Source organism: Delphinapterus leucas, chromosome 18, assembly GCF_059928025.1.
Source record: "Delphinapterus leucas isolate spDelLeu-1000000601 "Yukka" chromosome 18, BTC_Dleu_Yukka2, whole genome shotgun sequence".
In the NCBI taxonomy this organism is placed as follows: domain Eukaryota; kingdom Metazoa; phylum Chordata; class Mammalia; order Artiodactyla; family Monodontidae; genus Delphinapterus; species Delphinapterus leucas.
Window position 1 is genome coordinate 3,874,098 of NC_143146.1, and position 17,616 is coordinate 3,891,713.

At 44.0% G+C, this 17,616-nt stretch overlaps 1 protein-coding gene across 1 annotated transcript in view; it reads right to left on the reverse strand.

The window, feature by feature from the left end:
* Positions 1-17,616, reverse strand: part of MYO16 (myosin XVI) — a 401,807-nt gene that overhangs the window by 57,686 nt on the left and 326,505 nt on the right. Inside the window, exons 28-30 of the mRNA XM_022576783.3 lie at positions 13,853-13,949; positions 9,000-9,246; positions 6,838-7,109 (exon numbers count right to left, since the gene is read on the reverse strand). Coding sequence (XP_022432491.1) covers positions 6,838-7,109; positions 9,000-9,246; positions 13,853-13,949 — 616 coding nt within the window. The remainder of the gene's footprint in view (positions 1-6,837; positions 7,110-8,999; positions 9,247-13,852; positions 13,950-17,616) is intronic.

Genomic DNA, 17,616 nt, shown 5'->3' on the forward strand with positions numbered 1-17,616 from the left:
GACATCCAGATGAGAATGGAAAAGAACAAAGTTAATTTTCTAACTCAATGGATATCTTTGAAGGCCAGTATTGTACAGGGTTCACCAAAGCAGCCAACTTTTAAGAGTAGAAAATACCCCAAATGCACAATTCTGTAATTAATGAGCATTATCGCAAAGGCTTTCAATGTACTAAAACACAGCAACTCATAAGCCTCTCCTAGAAAGTTAATGAACCAAACAAAATTTTAACATTAGTATTATAGAGTTGTTCTGAAGATTTGAATAATTTAAAGGACTTGTGGCAGCTTGTATTTTACAAAACTGGCTTCAACAGTATTTTTAGTCCTTCGTGCTCTTCTAGAACCTTGAAGCTGGAAGGACCTCTGTGACCGCCCCATGAGTAGAACATGGCGAAAGCAAGGCTGCCTGCCTGCTGAGGCTGGGTCAGGGGCAGTGCAGCTTCTGGCTGGCTCTTCCTCTCTCGGGACACATCTCTTGGTGGCCCTGATCTCTATGTGAGAAGACTGCTTACTCTGAAGCACCCATGCTGTGGAGAACATGTGGAGAGGCCACACAGAGGTGAGAGAGATGCCAGAGGACCCCATCTGCTCCAGCCCTCAGCTGTCCAGGTTTCCCCAGCGCAGACACCAGAAATGTAATGAACTGAGCCTGTGGACCATCCCAGGCCCAGCCGCTGTCTGACCACAGCTGTGAGAGAGCTCGCATGAGAAGGGCTTAGCTGATACCCAACTAGTAGAATGGGGAGAGAGGGAGACAGAGAGAGAGAGAGAGAGAGAGAGACAGAGAGACAGAGAGAGACAGAGAGAGGGGTGGGGGAGGGAGAGGGAGAGAGAGAGAGAGAGAGAGAGGATGATAAAACCTTTGTCATTTTAAGCTACTAAATTTTGGAGAGGTTTGTTAGATAGCAAGACAACTAATACAGATATTGGTACTGGAAGTGGAGTGCTGCCATAAACCAAAAAACCCAAACTTTAAAAGCCTGGCAGTAGCCTTGGGAAATTGGAGGAGTTTGTTGTTTTTTAATATTTATTTATTCATTTACTTATTTTGGCTGTGCCGGGTCTTAGTTGAGGCAGGCGGGATCTTCGTCGTGGCATGTTTAGCTGTAGCAGGAGGACTTCATAGTTGCGGCATGTTGGGATCCAGTTCCCCGACCAGGGATCGAACCCGGGCTCCCTGCATTGGGAGCGTGGAGTCTTAGCCACTGGACCACCAGGGAAGGAGGAGAGGTCTTGAAGAGACTGTTAGCAGAAGCATGACGCCCAGGAAAGCTCCTGGTGACGTTTAAAGGAAAGTAAGAAATATGCTGGATGCCGAGGGAAACATAACCCTTTTTATACCTTTGTGGAAAGTTTAGCAACACTGTCACCTGCAGTACTGTGGAAACCAGACAACACACTTAAGGAACTGGATGATCTAGGTAGGGAGATCTTTAGACCAAGTGTAAAAGCAGCCTCCTGGATTCTTCTACTTTCCTGCAGGAAAATGAGGGTAAAGAGATAAGCTAAAGAAAGAACAAACTATTATCTATAAAGGAGCCTGGGCTTTCTGAGTTTGAAAATAAAATAGTTTCTCACTGGGCCATCAGGATAGTAAATAACTCCGAAGTTAAGAAATGACTTGTAAGCAGAGATTGAATCTGGGGCATTTTTAGGAAAACAGGATCTAAAGCTGAAGCCAAGGTCATGACTATGAACCCATTTATTAAGACCTCAGAAAGATTTCAGGTGGTGCTTCACTGGACCTTTTCAAAGAAACAAAACCACAGGACTTCTAAGGATATCAGGAGTATTGCCCCACAGAAATCTTGCAGAAAAGAAAAAGTCAAGAGGAGATTATCTCAAAGAGATCTGTGGATGTGGCTTTTGACTAAAGGGGTAGATTATAAATTGATTCACAGGAAACTCGCAAAGCTTTTAAAGGAACTGTATCAGCTGCGTTGAAAGAGGTATGATCAATACAAAATAAAGAGGCTCTGGTGCTTCAAAATGTTATGAGCAGGAATCAGGCTGAGAAAACGACCAGCCCCAAACATGTCACCTCTTGTGGACGAGGAAATAATATCCAAAGGTGAGCCAAGATTCTGTAGCACGGACCTAATGGCCATGGAAAATAATTTCCGGGCACCAGGACTAAATCCTAACCAAGGCACAAGCAACATGTTAGTTGTGTGGAGAATAGGCAGCTTGTCTTCGATAGTTAGGGACAGTCCTGGAGGAGCTGCCCATCTAAGGAGCCTTACCTGAGCAGCCAGGATACCTGGACCTGATTTAGATGATGGGATTTGGGGCTTGGACCTGAGCCTGATGTGATGATGGGATAAGGCTCTGGGGAGCATGCAAGAGGGATGAGTGCATCTTGCATGTGGGAGGGATGTGAATTGTTTGATCCAGAGGATGGATTAAGGCAGCCTGTATTTTCCAAAAACTGGCCACAATAGTTTTCCCAGTCTTATCAAGAGTTAGAGTCTATTTCACCTTCCTCAACCTGGATGTGCCTTTGAGACTGTCTGGTGGCAGTGGTGGAAGTGATGCTGTGTGGCTTCCAAGGCTGCTCGTCAAAGGTAAGAGAGTGACCGCCCGGCATTCTCTTTCCTGGAGCAGGCACCGGGGACACATTGATTGTCCACGTAAGAAGTCCAGCTACCCTGAAGCTGCCAGGCTGTACAAACTGGGTGGAGAGACCACCTAGACACAGAGATGGCCAAGCAGTCCCAGTCTTTAGACATCTATGGGCACCAGGCATGCAAGTGACCAGCTTACAGGTGATTCTAGCCACCACATGCAGCTTCATGGAGGACCTCGAGGGACAGCCACTCAGATGAGCCCAGTTGACACCCAGAACCTGAGACAGTAATAAAATAATCGTATTTTATTTAAATATCCAAGTTTGGGAGGAGTTTTGGTAAGCAACAATAGATAGCTGATATGATATTCCCTCAAGGCTTGCTTTAGATGCAGAGAAAAGCTTTTTTGAATTAAACGATGATAAATAAAAGTAGCATGGGTTATCGGGAGGCAGTTGAGAGACTGGCCTCTGGAACCTGACTGCTTGGGTGTGTAGCATGGGACGGGATACATCACTGTTCCCCTGACTCAACATCCACATCTACAGAGGGGTCACAGTGACAGTCTCACCCCATCAGGTAGTTCTAAAGATTGGAGGTACTTAGCATAGCGCTTGTCACATGATAAACAATTGTAAGTGTCAGCTGTTACCATCAACATCATATTATTACTACAGAACCAGAAATTAGTCATGAGTCATAGAACAGGGTTCTGCAGGGCGTGGTCTGCAGTTCATCAATGTCAGATCACCTGGGGTGCTTTACTGAGGATGTAAAGAGCACAGTTCCTGTCCTTGTCTGTAACTACCAAATTAGAAAATCTGGGCTGGGAACTGGAAAGCTTCATTCTTCATAAAGTGAAATTAGAATACCACAGGTAGAGAATTAAGAGTCTAATTTGGTTTTATGGTTATTCCTTTGCGTGTGTGTGTGTGTGTGTGTGTGTCCACACAAGTCCTTGCTAATTGTTCATTTGCAAATAAGGATTTAAGGGCTGTTAAGAGTGAATTTATATTAAGAGTTTTCTTAACAATTTTTTTAGTCCTTGAATTTATGGATAAAAGTGAGACGGGATCAGGGAGACGTTTCATGGTTACAGATCACCTTGAGGGCAAGTCTTAGTGTCCTAACAGTAACTTAAGGGATAAATCCCACATTCTCAAGCCCTCTCATTCTTTCTTAAACTTGACTCTTATCTGACTTACTGTGCAATGATCTAGGGACTTGTGTCATTTTTAGATTCTGTTAGGAGGTAAACATTTTCTTGTACAAAATAGTTTCCCTTTGAGTTTTTTGCTAAGGCACGTCGGTGACTTTGCCTCAAGACACAAGTTACTTGGCCCCATTCTCACTGAGAATAAGATGCCTACATGTTAAATCTATGAGAAGAAAGCAATGAGAATATCGTTCATCAAGAAAATACCTGTATCTGTGTGTGTTGTTATCCTCTGTTTTCCAACTCTTCCAGTGTGATTTTGCCCAGTTTCAGAGCAAACTGTGTGCCCTTCTCAGGACCTAAGACATGAAGGATGCCTAGATAAAGCCAGTTCCCTGGCTGGTGGGCCTGTTGCATACTTGAGTGAGGTCAGTATCGATTTGCAACCAGCTTACAAACTGGACAAGAAGGGCTTCTACTGAGCTGCGATAGATTACAACCTTGCTAGGTCATTTTTTTGAGGGAGGAGTCTGTCACCTTTGCTCTCGGCCCATCTTTCCCCACTGACTGCCCTCCACGTGTGTAAGGCCTCTTAAATGTCCTTCTCGACCCCTTCCACAGGTCCCCGTGAGGGTTAGCCCCTCCTGCTCTGTGCTCTTTGGTGCCCTTGCTGTTACTCTGCCTCTCTCATAATTTGTTTGCCCATTTTCCTAGCCCACTGGTCTCTAAGGCCCTGGGGGAGTGGAATACACTGAATTAACATGTGTTGAATGGACAAATGAGCCATAAGTTGTGAAACATAATTATGTTCTCCTGTTATGCCCCGTCACACATTCTCAGGGCAGCGTTCACGGAGGACCTAATTTTCATCAAATTTCAGGTAAGAGAAAAAAATATTATAAAGGGGATTCTGTTAAAAATAATGCTGACAAAGTCTGACAGATCTCAAGGGTACATGTTGAAACTTGCCAAATTGTGCTCATTTTGATTTACTGATAAGAAGCTAGTTCTGCTTTCACGAAAGCAGCACAAAGAAATATTTTTCTATTATATTGATTTATTTGTTCAATAAGTATTTACTTAGTGCTTACTGGGTGTCAAGTGCTATTCTAGAATAAATTTATAAACAAGACAATAAAAAAGGGAATGAAATGTAACGCTATTTCCAAATTAAGCCACACAGCTGAACCATTCTCGTACCTATACATATAAACTGTGTTTTGTTACAAAGGGAAGCTGTACGGCAATTCTAAGAAATACGGATTCCTCAGGTGTTATTTCTAAGGAGCGGGTGGCTGGAGTCTGAGGGAGGCTGGGTATGCATCTCACATCACCAGGCTTAAGTGGTGGCGCCTAGAGCTGCCCCCCAAAAACCTGTCCTGTGCTATTTCACCATCCAGGTGTCCCTGTGTTGGGGAGAAAGCCGTCACACTGGGTTTAGATACTCAGTTCTTCAGCAAAGCCCTCAGCTGGGAGCTTCCCTGCAAAGAAGAGAAGTTGTGGCTCTGTTCTTCCTTTCCTAGTCTCTGTTTGCAAAAAGCAACCCCAAACTTTTAAAAATCACACTTTCAAATAGTTGGCTCTCGCTTGTTAATAGTTTGCAAACAAGTGTTAAAATTTACTGACCCATAAAATTGTTTCCAGCTTTTCAGGCACAAAGGTAGAGAAGAAAAACGAGCCCTCTGGCCGGCCTCTCTTCACTATGACCGTATATACTGGATGAAAACCTCTAGGAAAGGCACGTGTTAGTAAGAACAGGACTGGGCATAAAAGGTGTTGACTCGGAGCTTCCCCGGTGGCGCAGTGGTTGAGAGTCCGTCTGCCGATGCAGGGGACACGGGTTCGTGCCCCGGTCTGGGAGGATCCCACATGCCGCGGAGCGGCTGGGCCCGTGAGCCATGGCCGCTGAGCCTGCGCGTCCGGAGCCTGTGCTCCGCAACGGGAGAGGCCACAGCAGTGAGATGCCCCGCAGAAAAAAAAAAACCAAAAAACAGTTAAACTATTCTGTGTATTTATTTGTTTATTGTGTTTACCATCTGCCTTCCCCACTAGAATGCCAACCCCATGGGGGCAGATAACTTTATTTATTGTGTACCTTCCTGGGCCTAGAATAGGACCTCATACTCATGGGTGATAAGTAAAATCTGTGAAGTTAATAAATGTTCTGCAAAGAAGGACTTCCTCTGCTTTTCACAATTCTAAAAATTAAGCAATAATATCACATGAACTAATCTATGAGAGAATTAATTGAGAATAAACTGTGGTTTTGCATAAATACGTCTAGGCCACCGATGCAGAGACATTTGTTGTCTAGTGCCCAAAGTTTCACTCACTGAATTTTGCTGAGTCATGATTCTCCTCTGCATGAATCGTTTCACTTTACTGTGTGGTGATAAAGCAGGCTTAATTTTTAATTAAGTTGTGATAACAGGGAAGCCAGATGAATCTTTTTAGCTTTTTAATTCACAAAAGTTTACGTGGATGAGCGACCAACTCTCTTAGTTGTTCTGGTTTGAGGCTCCTCATTCAATGTGGAAGTCGGGGGAGGAGTTAAGGAAGTGATATATAAGGAGCTTTTCCCTAAGAGGCTTAGAGATTAGAATTAATATTATTTATGTTTAATGATTAAAGGGCCCCTGGTGGGCTTCCCTGGTGGCACAGTGGTTAAGAATCTGCCTGCCAACGCAGGGGACACAGGTTCGAGCCCTGGTCCAGGAAGATCCCACAGGCCACGGAGCAGCTAAGCCCGTGCGCCACAACTACTAAGCCTGCGCTCTAGAGCCCGCGAGCCACAACTACTGAGCCCGCGCGCCTAGAGCCTGTGCTCCGCAACAAGAGAAGCCACCGCAATGAGAAGCCCGTGCACCGCAATGAAGAGTAGCCCCCGCTCGCCGCAACTAGAGAAAGCCCGCGTGCAGCAACGAAGACCCAACGCAGCCAAAAATCAATAAATAAAAATTAAAAAAGAAAGGGGGGCCCCTGGCAAGCCAACAACGGGTTTAATTCTACTAAAAATATATTAGGGCAAAGTAATGCCGCGGCGCACTCAAAGACCGGAAGTCAAGCATCAGTAACCCAACGGGGATCGGGGTCCCTCTTCCCCGAGGCTAACCTTCATTGGAGGAGTCCTTGGTGACAGCCCACAGGCAGGCACTCACGGCCTCATAGGAGGCGCTCAGCCGCGTGGTGGGGTCCCTCTTTGGCTTGGGCGGAGGCTGTTTCCGTGGTGATGGGAGGCCGCTGCTGTCATCCAGGCTGAGCACCGAGTGCAGAGAAGGAGACGGGGTGGATGGGCCAGCCTGGGACTGGACCAGGCTGTCTACCGCCATGGACACTGGGACGAAGCTGCAGTGGAGGCGCCTGGGTCCACCCTTGTCTTCAGCTCTGGGTGTGCGTGGGGAAACAAACACAGACAGCCCCGCCAGAGAGACCCAGATGCATTATTCAGATGGGAACAATGAACCGGCTCAAGCAGACATAATCACAGCTTTTTGGTAAACAGCCTTCCCGCCGAGGCTGGAGGATGCGTCGTGCAGCGCTCTGGTATCCAGTGCATCCAGAGGAAGCCACTTCATCCTTCCAGCCCTTGCTTCGTGATAAATAAACACGTTCAAGACTCATCATTATTACTTTAGAAAAAAATCTCACCAGAACCCAAGATGTCGTAAGGAGTGCCACATTTGCTATCAGGCATTCGCTGAGTGAAGTTTTCACACCCTGATTATTAAGCAAATCAAAAAACCAGGATTTCAACCTGAATGATAATTTCTGGGAAATCCATCTTAATAGAGAGTTACTGATGCATCAAATGCTGGGAGCTATCTCTGTTTGCCCTTGCAAAAGAGTAGATGCTTTACTTAAAACGATCAAAGATTTTCATTTTCCCTCTCTCTCTCTCTCTTTCCCTTGCCATTTAAATTCCATCAGCAATTATTTAATTATGTGCAGAATTGTTATTTTTCTTCTGTCATTCCATCTGGTTGCCCAATGCCAGGTGAACTGCTGGTTTTCAATAAATAAATAGACAAATACTTCTTCACTTAATTTTCTATCAGGCAAATGAATACATAATGAAATTGAGAAATTGGGGTGGCTGTTTAGCTCCAGCAGAGAAAATAATAAATATTATTCTGGAAGTCCTATAAAATTAATAGTTATCTGGTTAAAAAAGATTCCTTCTGGCTTCACATGTCAATGTAATCATGTACCAGGGAGATGCCAATGCATTCATTTTACCAGGAGTCTCCGAGCATTTGTTTTTATAATTATATCTTTGTGTGGCAGAACACCAGCAGAGCTGGGATCTACTGCCAGGCAGAGCCAGACGCCCATATAGGAAATGAACTAGCTGAAGACGAAAGCGTGGCACTTGGTGGATAATTTGTTTTCCCTGTAATGTTTAATTACAGTTTTCCGTACAAAGGGAATTTTTTCAGTATTTAATCACTGAGATATTTGAGGCTAATTAGCGAGAGACACACCACCACTTCCACTTTAATAAAAAATCATTCGACATCACGGTCAAGGCAAAGGGGGGTCATTTTCAGGGAGAAACAACTAGACATTACTAAGTTCCTATGGAAAAACAAACATCTCCCTGACAGCAAATCAGGATGGAAAGATCCCAGGGAGGATTGTAAATCTCGGGTGTCCTCGTCTGTCACAGAGAGACAAGAGTGGAAAAGTGGAGAAGGGCTTAGTTTTCTTCACATGTCTATTTCAAGCTCAGCGTCCAACGTGAACTTTAAAATAAAAATCTTTCCCCAGAGCTTTCCTTTTTGGCAAAGAAGATGGGACAGTTTCCTAAGGGAAATATAATACAGGCAACCATTCATTGATTTCACTGCTCTTGTGTTTTTAGAGTGTCTTCTCCATTTGGGGGGGTCAGGTTTTCAGAAGTTTCTAGGAGTCAGCCTTATTGACATACGTGACACTTGCATAAAGATGTCGAGAACCAAGCTATATACCTTTACTAAGACGTAAAGATTATAGATGCCTTAAAACTTTGTGCTTGAGATGGTCAGTGATGCAAGCACGGTAGGTGAAGCAATTATTTCATGGGACCTAAACTAACACGTAGAGCATCTATTCCGTGGAAGGAAAGCCCAGGAAAAGCACCCTTTCAGGTGTCAGGAGGTTTCACGTAACGCACTGCGCGTGCATACGTGCTTGTTCCTCTCCCTACGGTCATAAGTGATTGAACTTTGCGTTAAGGGCTGTCGGCATTTTCTTGACGCCCCAGGGTCACCGAAGCTGCACACCATCTGCCTTTACCTTTTGGTTCCTTCCTCTTGCTTGTTCCTGGCCTCCAACTTCTCTTTGTGGAAAGTAGCGTTCATTACGTTCCGGAGCCGGTCATTCTCACGGGCAATGTCCGAGGCGTTCTGCACAACCAGGGCATCATAGGTCTTAAGCCCCAGGTCCTCTGTAATCTGCAGGAAGCTGTTGATGGATGTGACCTCTTGCTGCCTAATGCTCCTTTTCTGATGCAAGTGCTGGCGTGCTAAAAATCCTCTGATAACTTCAGTAAAATAACACAGTGACGGGTCAACGAGAGGAGCAAAAGCAAAAAACCCAGATGTACATCAACAAGTCCAAATACATTATGTTGGAGCAGCTCTGAAATAAAATATATTTAACCCAGTCTAGGACTTTACTAGAACATTCTAATCTTATATTTAAAAAGATATCTACATTCAGTAATGTTAACAGTGGAGGCAAAACTCCTCACCCTGAATGAGATCGTGCAGGTAATATTCTAATAAAGCTTCCCTCCTTCTTGTGGTAACACAGGCTGAACACTGATGGAAAGAACTAAGTCCAAACCCCAGAGAATTCTGGGTGTGGCTCTCATCAGACTGTTTTGGGGATGCACCAATCACATTATTTTATATCAGATTATAACAGAAACGTCTGAGGCTCACGGATGTAGTCTTTGAAAACCATGCACATATTGCTAACAGGATTGTGACTTAACTCCTAGAAAAACTAACACTGCATTTAAGGCTCTGGAAAGAGACTGTGTAGAAATATGGGTCATCCTTCTGCTTTCTGGGGAAGCAGGGCTAGAAAAACGTGTAAGAATTGGGGGAAACAGGTGGATGAACACACTTTGAAATCACTTATGTGTCAGTAACAAATGTAAGACTTGAAAATAAAAGTCACGCCCACCGTGTAAAGGCACTGCCATGTGCTAGGCGCTCCAACCCATCTTTCAGTGCCCAAACTCGATGGTCATTAATGTACCAATATCTCCATTTTGTACCCAAAGAAAGAGAAGCTCAGTGATGCTGAGAAGATTCCTCTAGGTAAACACAACCAAAGAACAGTAGAGCGGGGATTCAAATCTCTGCCCTTACGAGGCCAAACTCTACCTTGCAGCCACGTAGATGCAATCTGTAGCTCTCCAGAGAGCAGGTCACAACAGGGAAGGTGTAGGGAAGCACATTTGGGATCAATATGGAGATGACCTTTTAACAATGAGCACAGGTTGTAAACAGATCAGGCATCTCATGGGAGAGAGTCAGCTCCCAGTACCCAGGCAAGTTCAAGAAACAGGATGGCCCCTGCTCAGGGATGTTCTGACAGATGAGTGGCAGCAATGCTGATCTGATGCTAGGATGCGTCCCTTCTCATTCTAAGTTTCTGTGATTAGAAGCAGTTGTTCGGATTATAGGAAGAGCTATAACTGTAGGGAAAAGCAATGTGGGTAACAAAGACACTTTATTCTCCTCCTATAAAATATTAAGTGCTTTAAAATATTCCCTGGCTATTGGAGAATAAATGTGTGGGTATCTATATATGTCTAGGATATTCACTTAGATGCCTTGACTCGATTAGAAGATGGAAAGGCGAACACAACTTTCCACAATTATGGCTTCAGAGGCAAATAATATGCAGACGTCTAAAATGCTCAAGACTTTTTCTCAGATGGCAGTACTAAGTCTTTAGTTACTTTGGAATGCAGTGTATTAAGATAACTGTAAAAACAGTCATGCTGAACTAATCTAAAAGAGAAAAAAATTAAACAGCTAAAGGTACAATCAGACTCCCAGGAACCAAAAATGCGGAATAAAATGTAGAAATTTTAGCCATGTGACAGGCACAGTGAGAGAGAGAGGCAGAAGGCCTGCTCTCTGTTCATTCGCTCATTCCTGTTACATTAAACAAAATCTAGACATTGACAATGGGAGGGTATATTTAAGATGTTTAATCTCTTGGAATAAAGGGAAGGTTAATGTGGACAGGCCAGACTGCTGACCTCCAACTACAGCAGGGCTATTCATTGGATCCACATAGACCTGGGAATCCGCTGTCCCGTGTCCAGACCCTGTTTTCTCACACTTTGCACTAGCAATCTTTGAAAATTAAAAGAAAAAAATTTATACTGGTTGCTAAAACATGGCACCTTTACTAAGAGACAATTAATACAAATACATTTGGCACAAATAGATAATTAATACTTGTCTCTTTCTGACAATTTCATGCAGGATAAAATGAAGGTATATAGTCAGAGGGAAACTTCTGTTGGGAATAATCTGAAATTGAAATGATTAAATTTAAGACTGAGGTGTAACTACAGCTTTCTGCCACCCAATATTTACAAAGAAAAAATGAGAACTCTTAAAAAACTGGAAATGACTCCAGATGATATAAATTCTGAATGAATTTCATACTAGCAAAAAGGACTGAAGCAATGGTTCTAAGAGATGTAAAACTAAAAATCAATAATTAATGCTTTGCATTTAAGAGCCTGTAATTTAAAAAAAATGCTTTTACAGCCATTATTTCATTTATGCAATGGGAAATTGTGGTTTGTATCCATTTTTTAAAAACCATTCTCAATTTTTATCATTAGGGGTGAAGAAAGAACCACAGTTCTGCTAATTTCTTCTGTTTCAGGTCCATAGGGCACAGCGACTTAACATTTGTAACCAACCAGAGGAGACATTACTAGCAGGCACCCCTGATGGAAGACAGAGTACGCAGCCTTCTAATTACATGTAGGAAGGTTTCCAGGAGAAAGTGATACCCCGCTCCATGTATGTATAAACGCAGTATTAAATGGAATTCTCGGTTGGTTCCACAGCCCAGCGGGTAGAGCACTGGTCTTGTAAAGGGGACTCTCCCCATCCCACTTTCAGCCTGAGGCTACAAATGCACATTCTGATTCAGGAGTTCTGGGGCAGGGCCTGAGACTCTGCATTTCTAACCAGCTCCCAGGGCATGCCTGGACTGACCACACAGAAAGGAATTGCAAAGGCGATAGAGTCAAAAGGAGACTTGTGAGCCCAGCCCTTCCCTACACTGATGAGGGACAGAGAAGGCCAAATTACCCTATAACCCAGAGAGAAGCGAGGATTGCATAGAGCCTCCCTCACCCGGGGCTCCCCCCACCGCCCCTGAACACCAGGCTGGTGAAAGTGGCCTCAGGGGACCAGCCAGAGACCCTGCCACATGGTCTGGAGTTTGGAGGCCACGGTGGCCTGGGAGGCCGACGCTGTCAGGGGCTGAATGCAGGGCGGCTCTACGGGGAGAGGCTCACTTGTCAGGGTCCCCAACTGTGCTTCTAGGACACCAGACCTTGTTTATCGAGACAGAGACGCCTGCCAGGAGTCATTTAAAGAGACTTCCTCTTGGAGAGCACCCAGGCCCACAGGTAGTGTCAACGGGGAGTTCCAAGTGGCACCCAAAGGAGAGATTTTGCGGTTCCCAGGTGGGTAGCACAGGTGAGGGCTGAAAGGCGCCCACATATGCAGAGAGGCTGTTAACCCCTGCCTGCCTGCTGGCCAGAGAAACCCCAGGCCAGGTCACGTGGGTGTGGGTCGGACTGAGGGGCGGCCCTGTCCCCTTACCTGTTCCCTCCCCCCCCCCCGGAGGGCACCTAAGTAAGGGTGGGAGCCTAGAGGGACGATTTAACTTGGAATGAGATTCTGACTTTTGACCTTCCCGTGGACTGGACTTGCTAAATTCTGAACCGAGTCTGTTTGAGGGACCAGCATATAGCAGGACTTTTTATCATCAGAAAATGATGGGACCCATCAGAGGTTTCAGCCAGGGGTGTGCCTGAAGGAATCCCCCAGGGGCTCGCATAGACAGAGGCTTGAACAGGGTGAGGCAGTTTTCCGTGTTCTCTGAGATGCACTTGTTTTTAATAGTTTCAGATAGATTAGAGAGCTAAGCTCATCACGGCTGCTTCCACCAAAAGTTAGCCTGTAGATTAATTTCTCCCCTTTTTACCTTTCTTTAGAGATATATAATACAATTAAACTATTAAGCAAATTAAAAATCTATTAAGTATGTATGTTTTATGTGAGGCATAGTTGTGATTTTTAAAATGTACCTATTTTTGACGGTCACTTGGGTTTGGATAGAAAAAAAAAATCTAAATGGACTCTCAAAGTTAACATGAAATAGATGCTATGTGCTATCAAAGTTAACAGTCCAAATATTATTATCCCTTCACAAAGGAAAAATAGTCAAGCATTTACCCAAGGCATACATGGAATTACTTAAATTACAAGGCATACATAAATCCAAGGCATACATTGGCTAATTGGCTGTGGCAGTCCTCCAAACTCTAGCATACCAAGGGGCGCTGACTGGCGTGGCCTAGGAATCTGGCTCCAGAGCTGCGCCCGAGTGTCACATGGGTTGTTTTTTCTTCCCCACTGTGGGTTCAAAGGCACACTCTTCTTGTCCTGTGCTTCTTGGAGGATCAGCAAGCATGAATATTTTACAGGTGAGGGATGCATAAATTACAAGGTATGGATATCCCCTCTTCCAAACTATGACTTAGGTGAAAATGTGATGCAGAATTACAGATAGAATGATCATGAAATAAAGCACGAGCTGTGGCTGCATACTCTGACCTAGAGACAAGTAAATAGCCAACTTAGCTACGGTGCTTCTGAAACTCCTGAAACCTATTTATTTGCCTGAAGGTAGCACCATGGGATGGATGGACATAGGGCCATGGCAGGGTCCACTCTAATATTTAGGTTAACCTAAATGTTAGGTTTCCCTAACATTTAAACTTGGGGGTTCACTAAATGATTCTGTATTTTCCGACTCATCAAAGTTCAGAAATGTCACTGAACTGTTACTGTGAAGTGTGTAACTGTTACCTTTTTGGCAGGTGATAATTTTTCTCTGCAGCTGTAGGCACAAATCGTTTAGCTGGTTGGCATGCCAGTATTTCAGAAATACTTTTCGAACACCAATCTAAAACGCAAACAGCAGGGAAACATTTAACAGCATGAAGATGCCAAAATAACAATGGGAAAATAATCAGGCAAGAGGCTTTTCCAGAAAAGGATTTGAAGGAGCAAAGCTCACAAAAGTTATTCCAGTGCATCTGCCATATTCTTGTAACACTTCCACATTTCGTGAGAATCCCCAAGCTTTTGTTCTAATAAGTATGTTTGCTGTGTGTATACATTGTCACTAATGTTTGCAAATACCCATACACCACAGCTGTCGTGGTTGCCCCCTGCAACACAAAGGGAAAACATGGGCCTTGACTCTTCATTGGAAGATACAGCCGTTCCCATGAATGAATTCCCAAATCCCAGAGCTAAACCCTTATCTTTATTTTATGATCCTTTTCTTTCCGCAACTCAAAGCAGGGAGGTTGCATCTGTGAAAAGGAAAAGTGAACAAACAAAAAGACCAAAAACAAAAACAACTGAAACGTGATGCACAAAACTGTTTCATTTCAATGATTTTTTTTCTACTACACCATATGTTATTATAAATCAAATGTTTATACAACTGCAGTGATAGAACCGCAGCACAAAAGTAAAAAGTCTTCACATCGTCATCTCTGAGCAATAATCTTCTAGATGCCTGCCTAAACAGTAGCTATACAATGAACATTCTTGTCTAGAATTTTAAAAAAGGAATTTCAGCATGTTACCGAATCAGTTTCTAGTAAAAGCTCTGGTGGTATGCAAGCCAGTCCAAATGTTCCACTATTGATGAGAAGCGCTGCCAAAGAAAGTTCTGAAAAACACATAACAATAAGCCATATCCATGCGTTTTCAAAATAATTTTCTGGTGTGTTGTGCTTATTTTCTAAGAATTCACAGGACTGTGGTAGGTGTGAGGAATGCCCTTCACAATGGAAATGCTCACAATGGAAATGCTCAGATGTAAATAATTGCAGAAGAGCCTGGGAAATACTACCATGAAGAGCTGTGGACACACAGAGGTGATGTCCTGTTAGATACGGAAAAAATACAGCTCAGGCAAACCTTGTGATATGTTCATAGTCGTCTTCTTAGCACTTGAGACAAACAGCGTGAAGATGAGAGACCAACACGTGTGCTCCCAAGCATGGGCTGCGGACACTAAAATGCTGACATCACAACTTACCCCCGCAGCCTGTGTCAGACGTCAAAGGGACACCCGAAGCTGGCACATTTATACACACCATTAGGTACCAAAAAGGCTGACAGGTCAGACTTGCCATTAGAGTGCTTGGCCAGAGGTAGCTTATGAAGCTTTTCACATGGAAACGGAGCTTACTCCGAACATCTTTTGTCACTTCCCATCTTATGTAGCTCTCCCCTTAGCCAAGATTTGTTGTCTTAATGAAGCACGCGGTTTTGCAAGAGATTGAGACTCAAATCTTGCATTATGGCAGTCGGGCTAGCCACTTGGATGGACAGGACAAGCCCTCAACCGCTCTCCTGTTTCAGAGGCCCCTGGTTGACTAGATGTCCTTCTTCATTTAGTTTTCTTTAAATTGGTTGAGATTTGAGGTGGGCACTTGGATGGGTGGCCACAGAGAATTGTCCTTTTTCCCCCCATTGTAGTGCCATTCTCTCTCCCTAGTGATTTTCCATAATTCATAGAGTTTTTTTTTCTTCCCAACTGCTGAATGATTTTGGCAGTCAACAGGAAGAACAGTTGGTACTGTCTGTGAGCACCACAGAGCAAATCTGTGAGGCAGGCTTTGGGAAGGAGGGAGCGTGTCATCTTTCTGTTCATTGTCGACTGTGGTATGTAACTCGCTGCAGGAAACTCAATCCCCAAAGCAAAATTCATGCAAACTTGGGTTCCGAAATGAAACTCCCAGAGAGTTAGAGGCAGCAATACTACAGAACGGGTAGAAGCAGTAATGACCACTCTGGGAGAACTAACGTATGAAGGGAGCGCACCATGGGGACAAGACCTCCGGATGGTGGTGGAAGAGCTGGATTCTAGTTCTACTCCCTTCATTCAGTGGAGACCCCGGGCAGGAAGACAGCTGCATGGGATGACTAAGATCTCTTCTAGCGACATTTTTTTTTTTGGTCTTGGATTGGATTATGGTTTATTTTTACTCCTTACCCTGTTCTTTTTTTTTTTTTAATCAACTTTTATTTTATTTTACTTTTAAAAGTTTTATTGAAGTACGGTTGCTTTACAATGTTGTGTTAGTTTCTACTGTACAGCAAAGTGAATCAGCTATACGTATACATATATCCCCTCTTTTTTGGTTTTCCTTCCCATTTGGGTCACCAAAGAGCACTGAGTAGAGTTCCCTGTGCTCTACGGTAGGTTCTCATTAGTTATCTATTTTATACAGAGTATCAATAGTGTATATGTATCAATCCCAATCTCCCAATTCATCCCACCAACAACCCTTTTCCCCTTGGTATGCATACATTTGTTCTCTACGTCTGTGTCTCTATTTCTGCTTTGCAAATAAGATCATCTAGTGACATTTCTAACAGCCGTTCCAAAAATCAAAGTAGGTTTATCTTGAGAATTGTGCTAGATTTGGGGATATAAAAATTTTCCAGGGATGATGGGAAAAGATGAATGTGGGACAGAAAAACTAGGCAAGGAACAGAAGACGACAAACCATTTTGAGGTGCAGCCCTGTGGAGTGTGATGAGGGAAGGGGCTACACATGTAACCGGTGGCCACATAGTGAAGAACAGACATTTTCCTGTGAACACTGGGTATACACTAAAAGATTTAAAGAGGATCCCGTCTAACTTTTATGAAAATAATTTTGGAAACTGTATTCAAAATTTATAAAGTTCCTGCTTAAAACTGGCTGGAGAAATGGGTTGTTGGGCTTGGCTGTGAGCAGGACAGTATAATGAAATCAATTATTTGGGTTTGGAAGATTCTACAACTGTTGCTTGTCTGTTGGCCAACTTCTATTTACCTTTTACCCCACCTCCAGGAGTGGATTTTTTTTTTTTTTTTTTTTTTTGGCGGTATGCGGGCCTCTCACTGTTGTGGCCTCTCCCGTTGCGGAGCACAGGCTCCGGACACGCAGGCTCAGCAGCCATGGCTCACGGGCCCAGCCACTCCGCAGCATGTGGGATCTTCCCGGACCGGGGCACGAACCCGTGTCCCCTGCATCGGCAGGCAGACTCTCAACCACTGCGCCACCAGGAAAGCCCCCAGGAGTGGATTTTTGATATCCTTTTCTCCACGTCCAGTAGGGCTTGGGTGACCTTCATTTGTGTTCCCACAGCACGCTATGAATGACTCTTTGTTTCACTTACTGTCCTGCATTAGGTATCTGCCATTGCACATGTATATTTACATCTCCTGAAGAATATGAATTCTTGCACTTCACAAGTGGTGGGGTTGTGGGGAAGGTGGATTCAGATTAGAAACAGAAGACAAGGAATTCTGAGGTCTTAGGATAAGATGAGTCACCGAGACAGATGATAATGTCCTCAAGGATGAAAAGAAGGTATGATGGACGACGAACACGTAAGCCAGGCCCGGAAGTCATTCATCAAGCTGGAAATAAGTCCTGGAACTCAGGAGGTGATAGGATAAACCATGGAGGGAATAAAAGAAAAAAAGCATAAGATAGAACGTCGGGGGCAATGATTCAGCTGCACTGCTCTCCTCCACCAAGACAAGGAAGATGAGA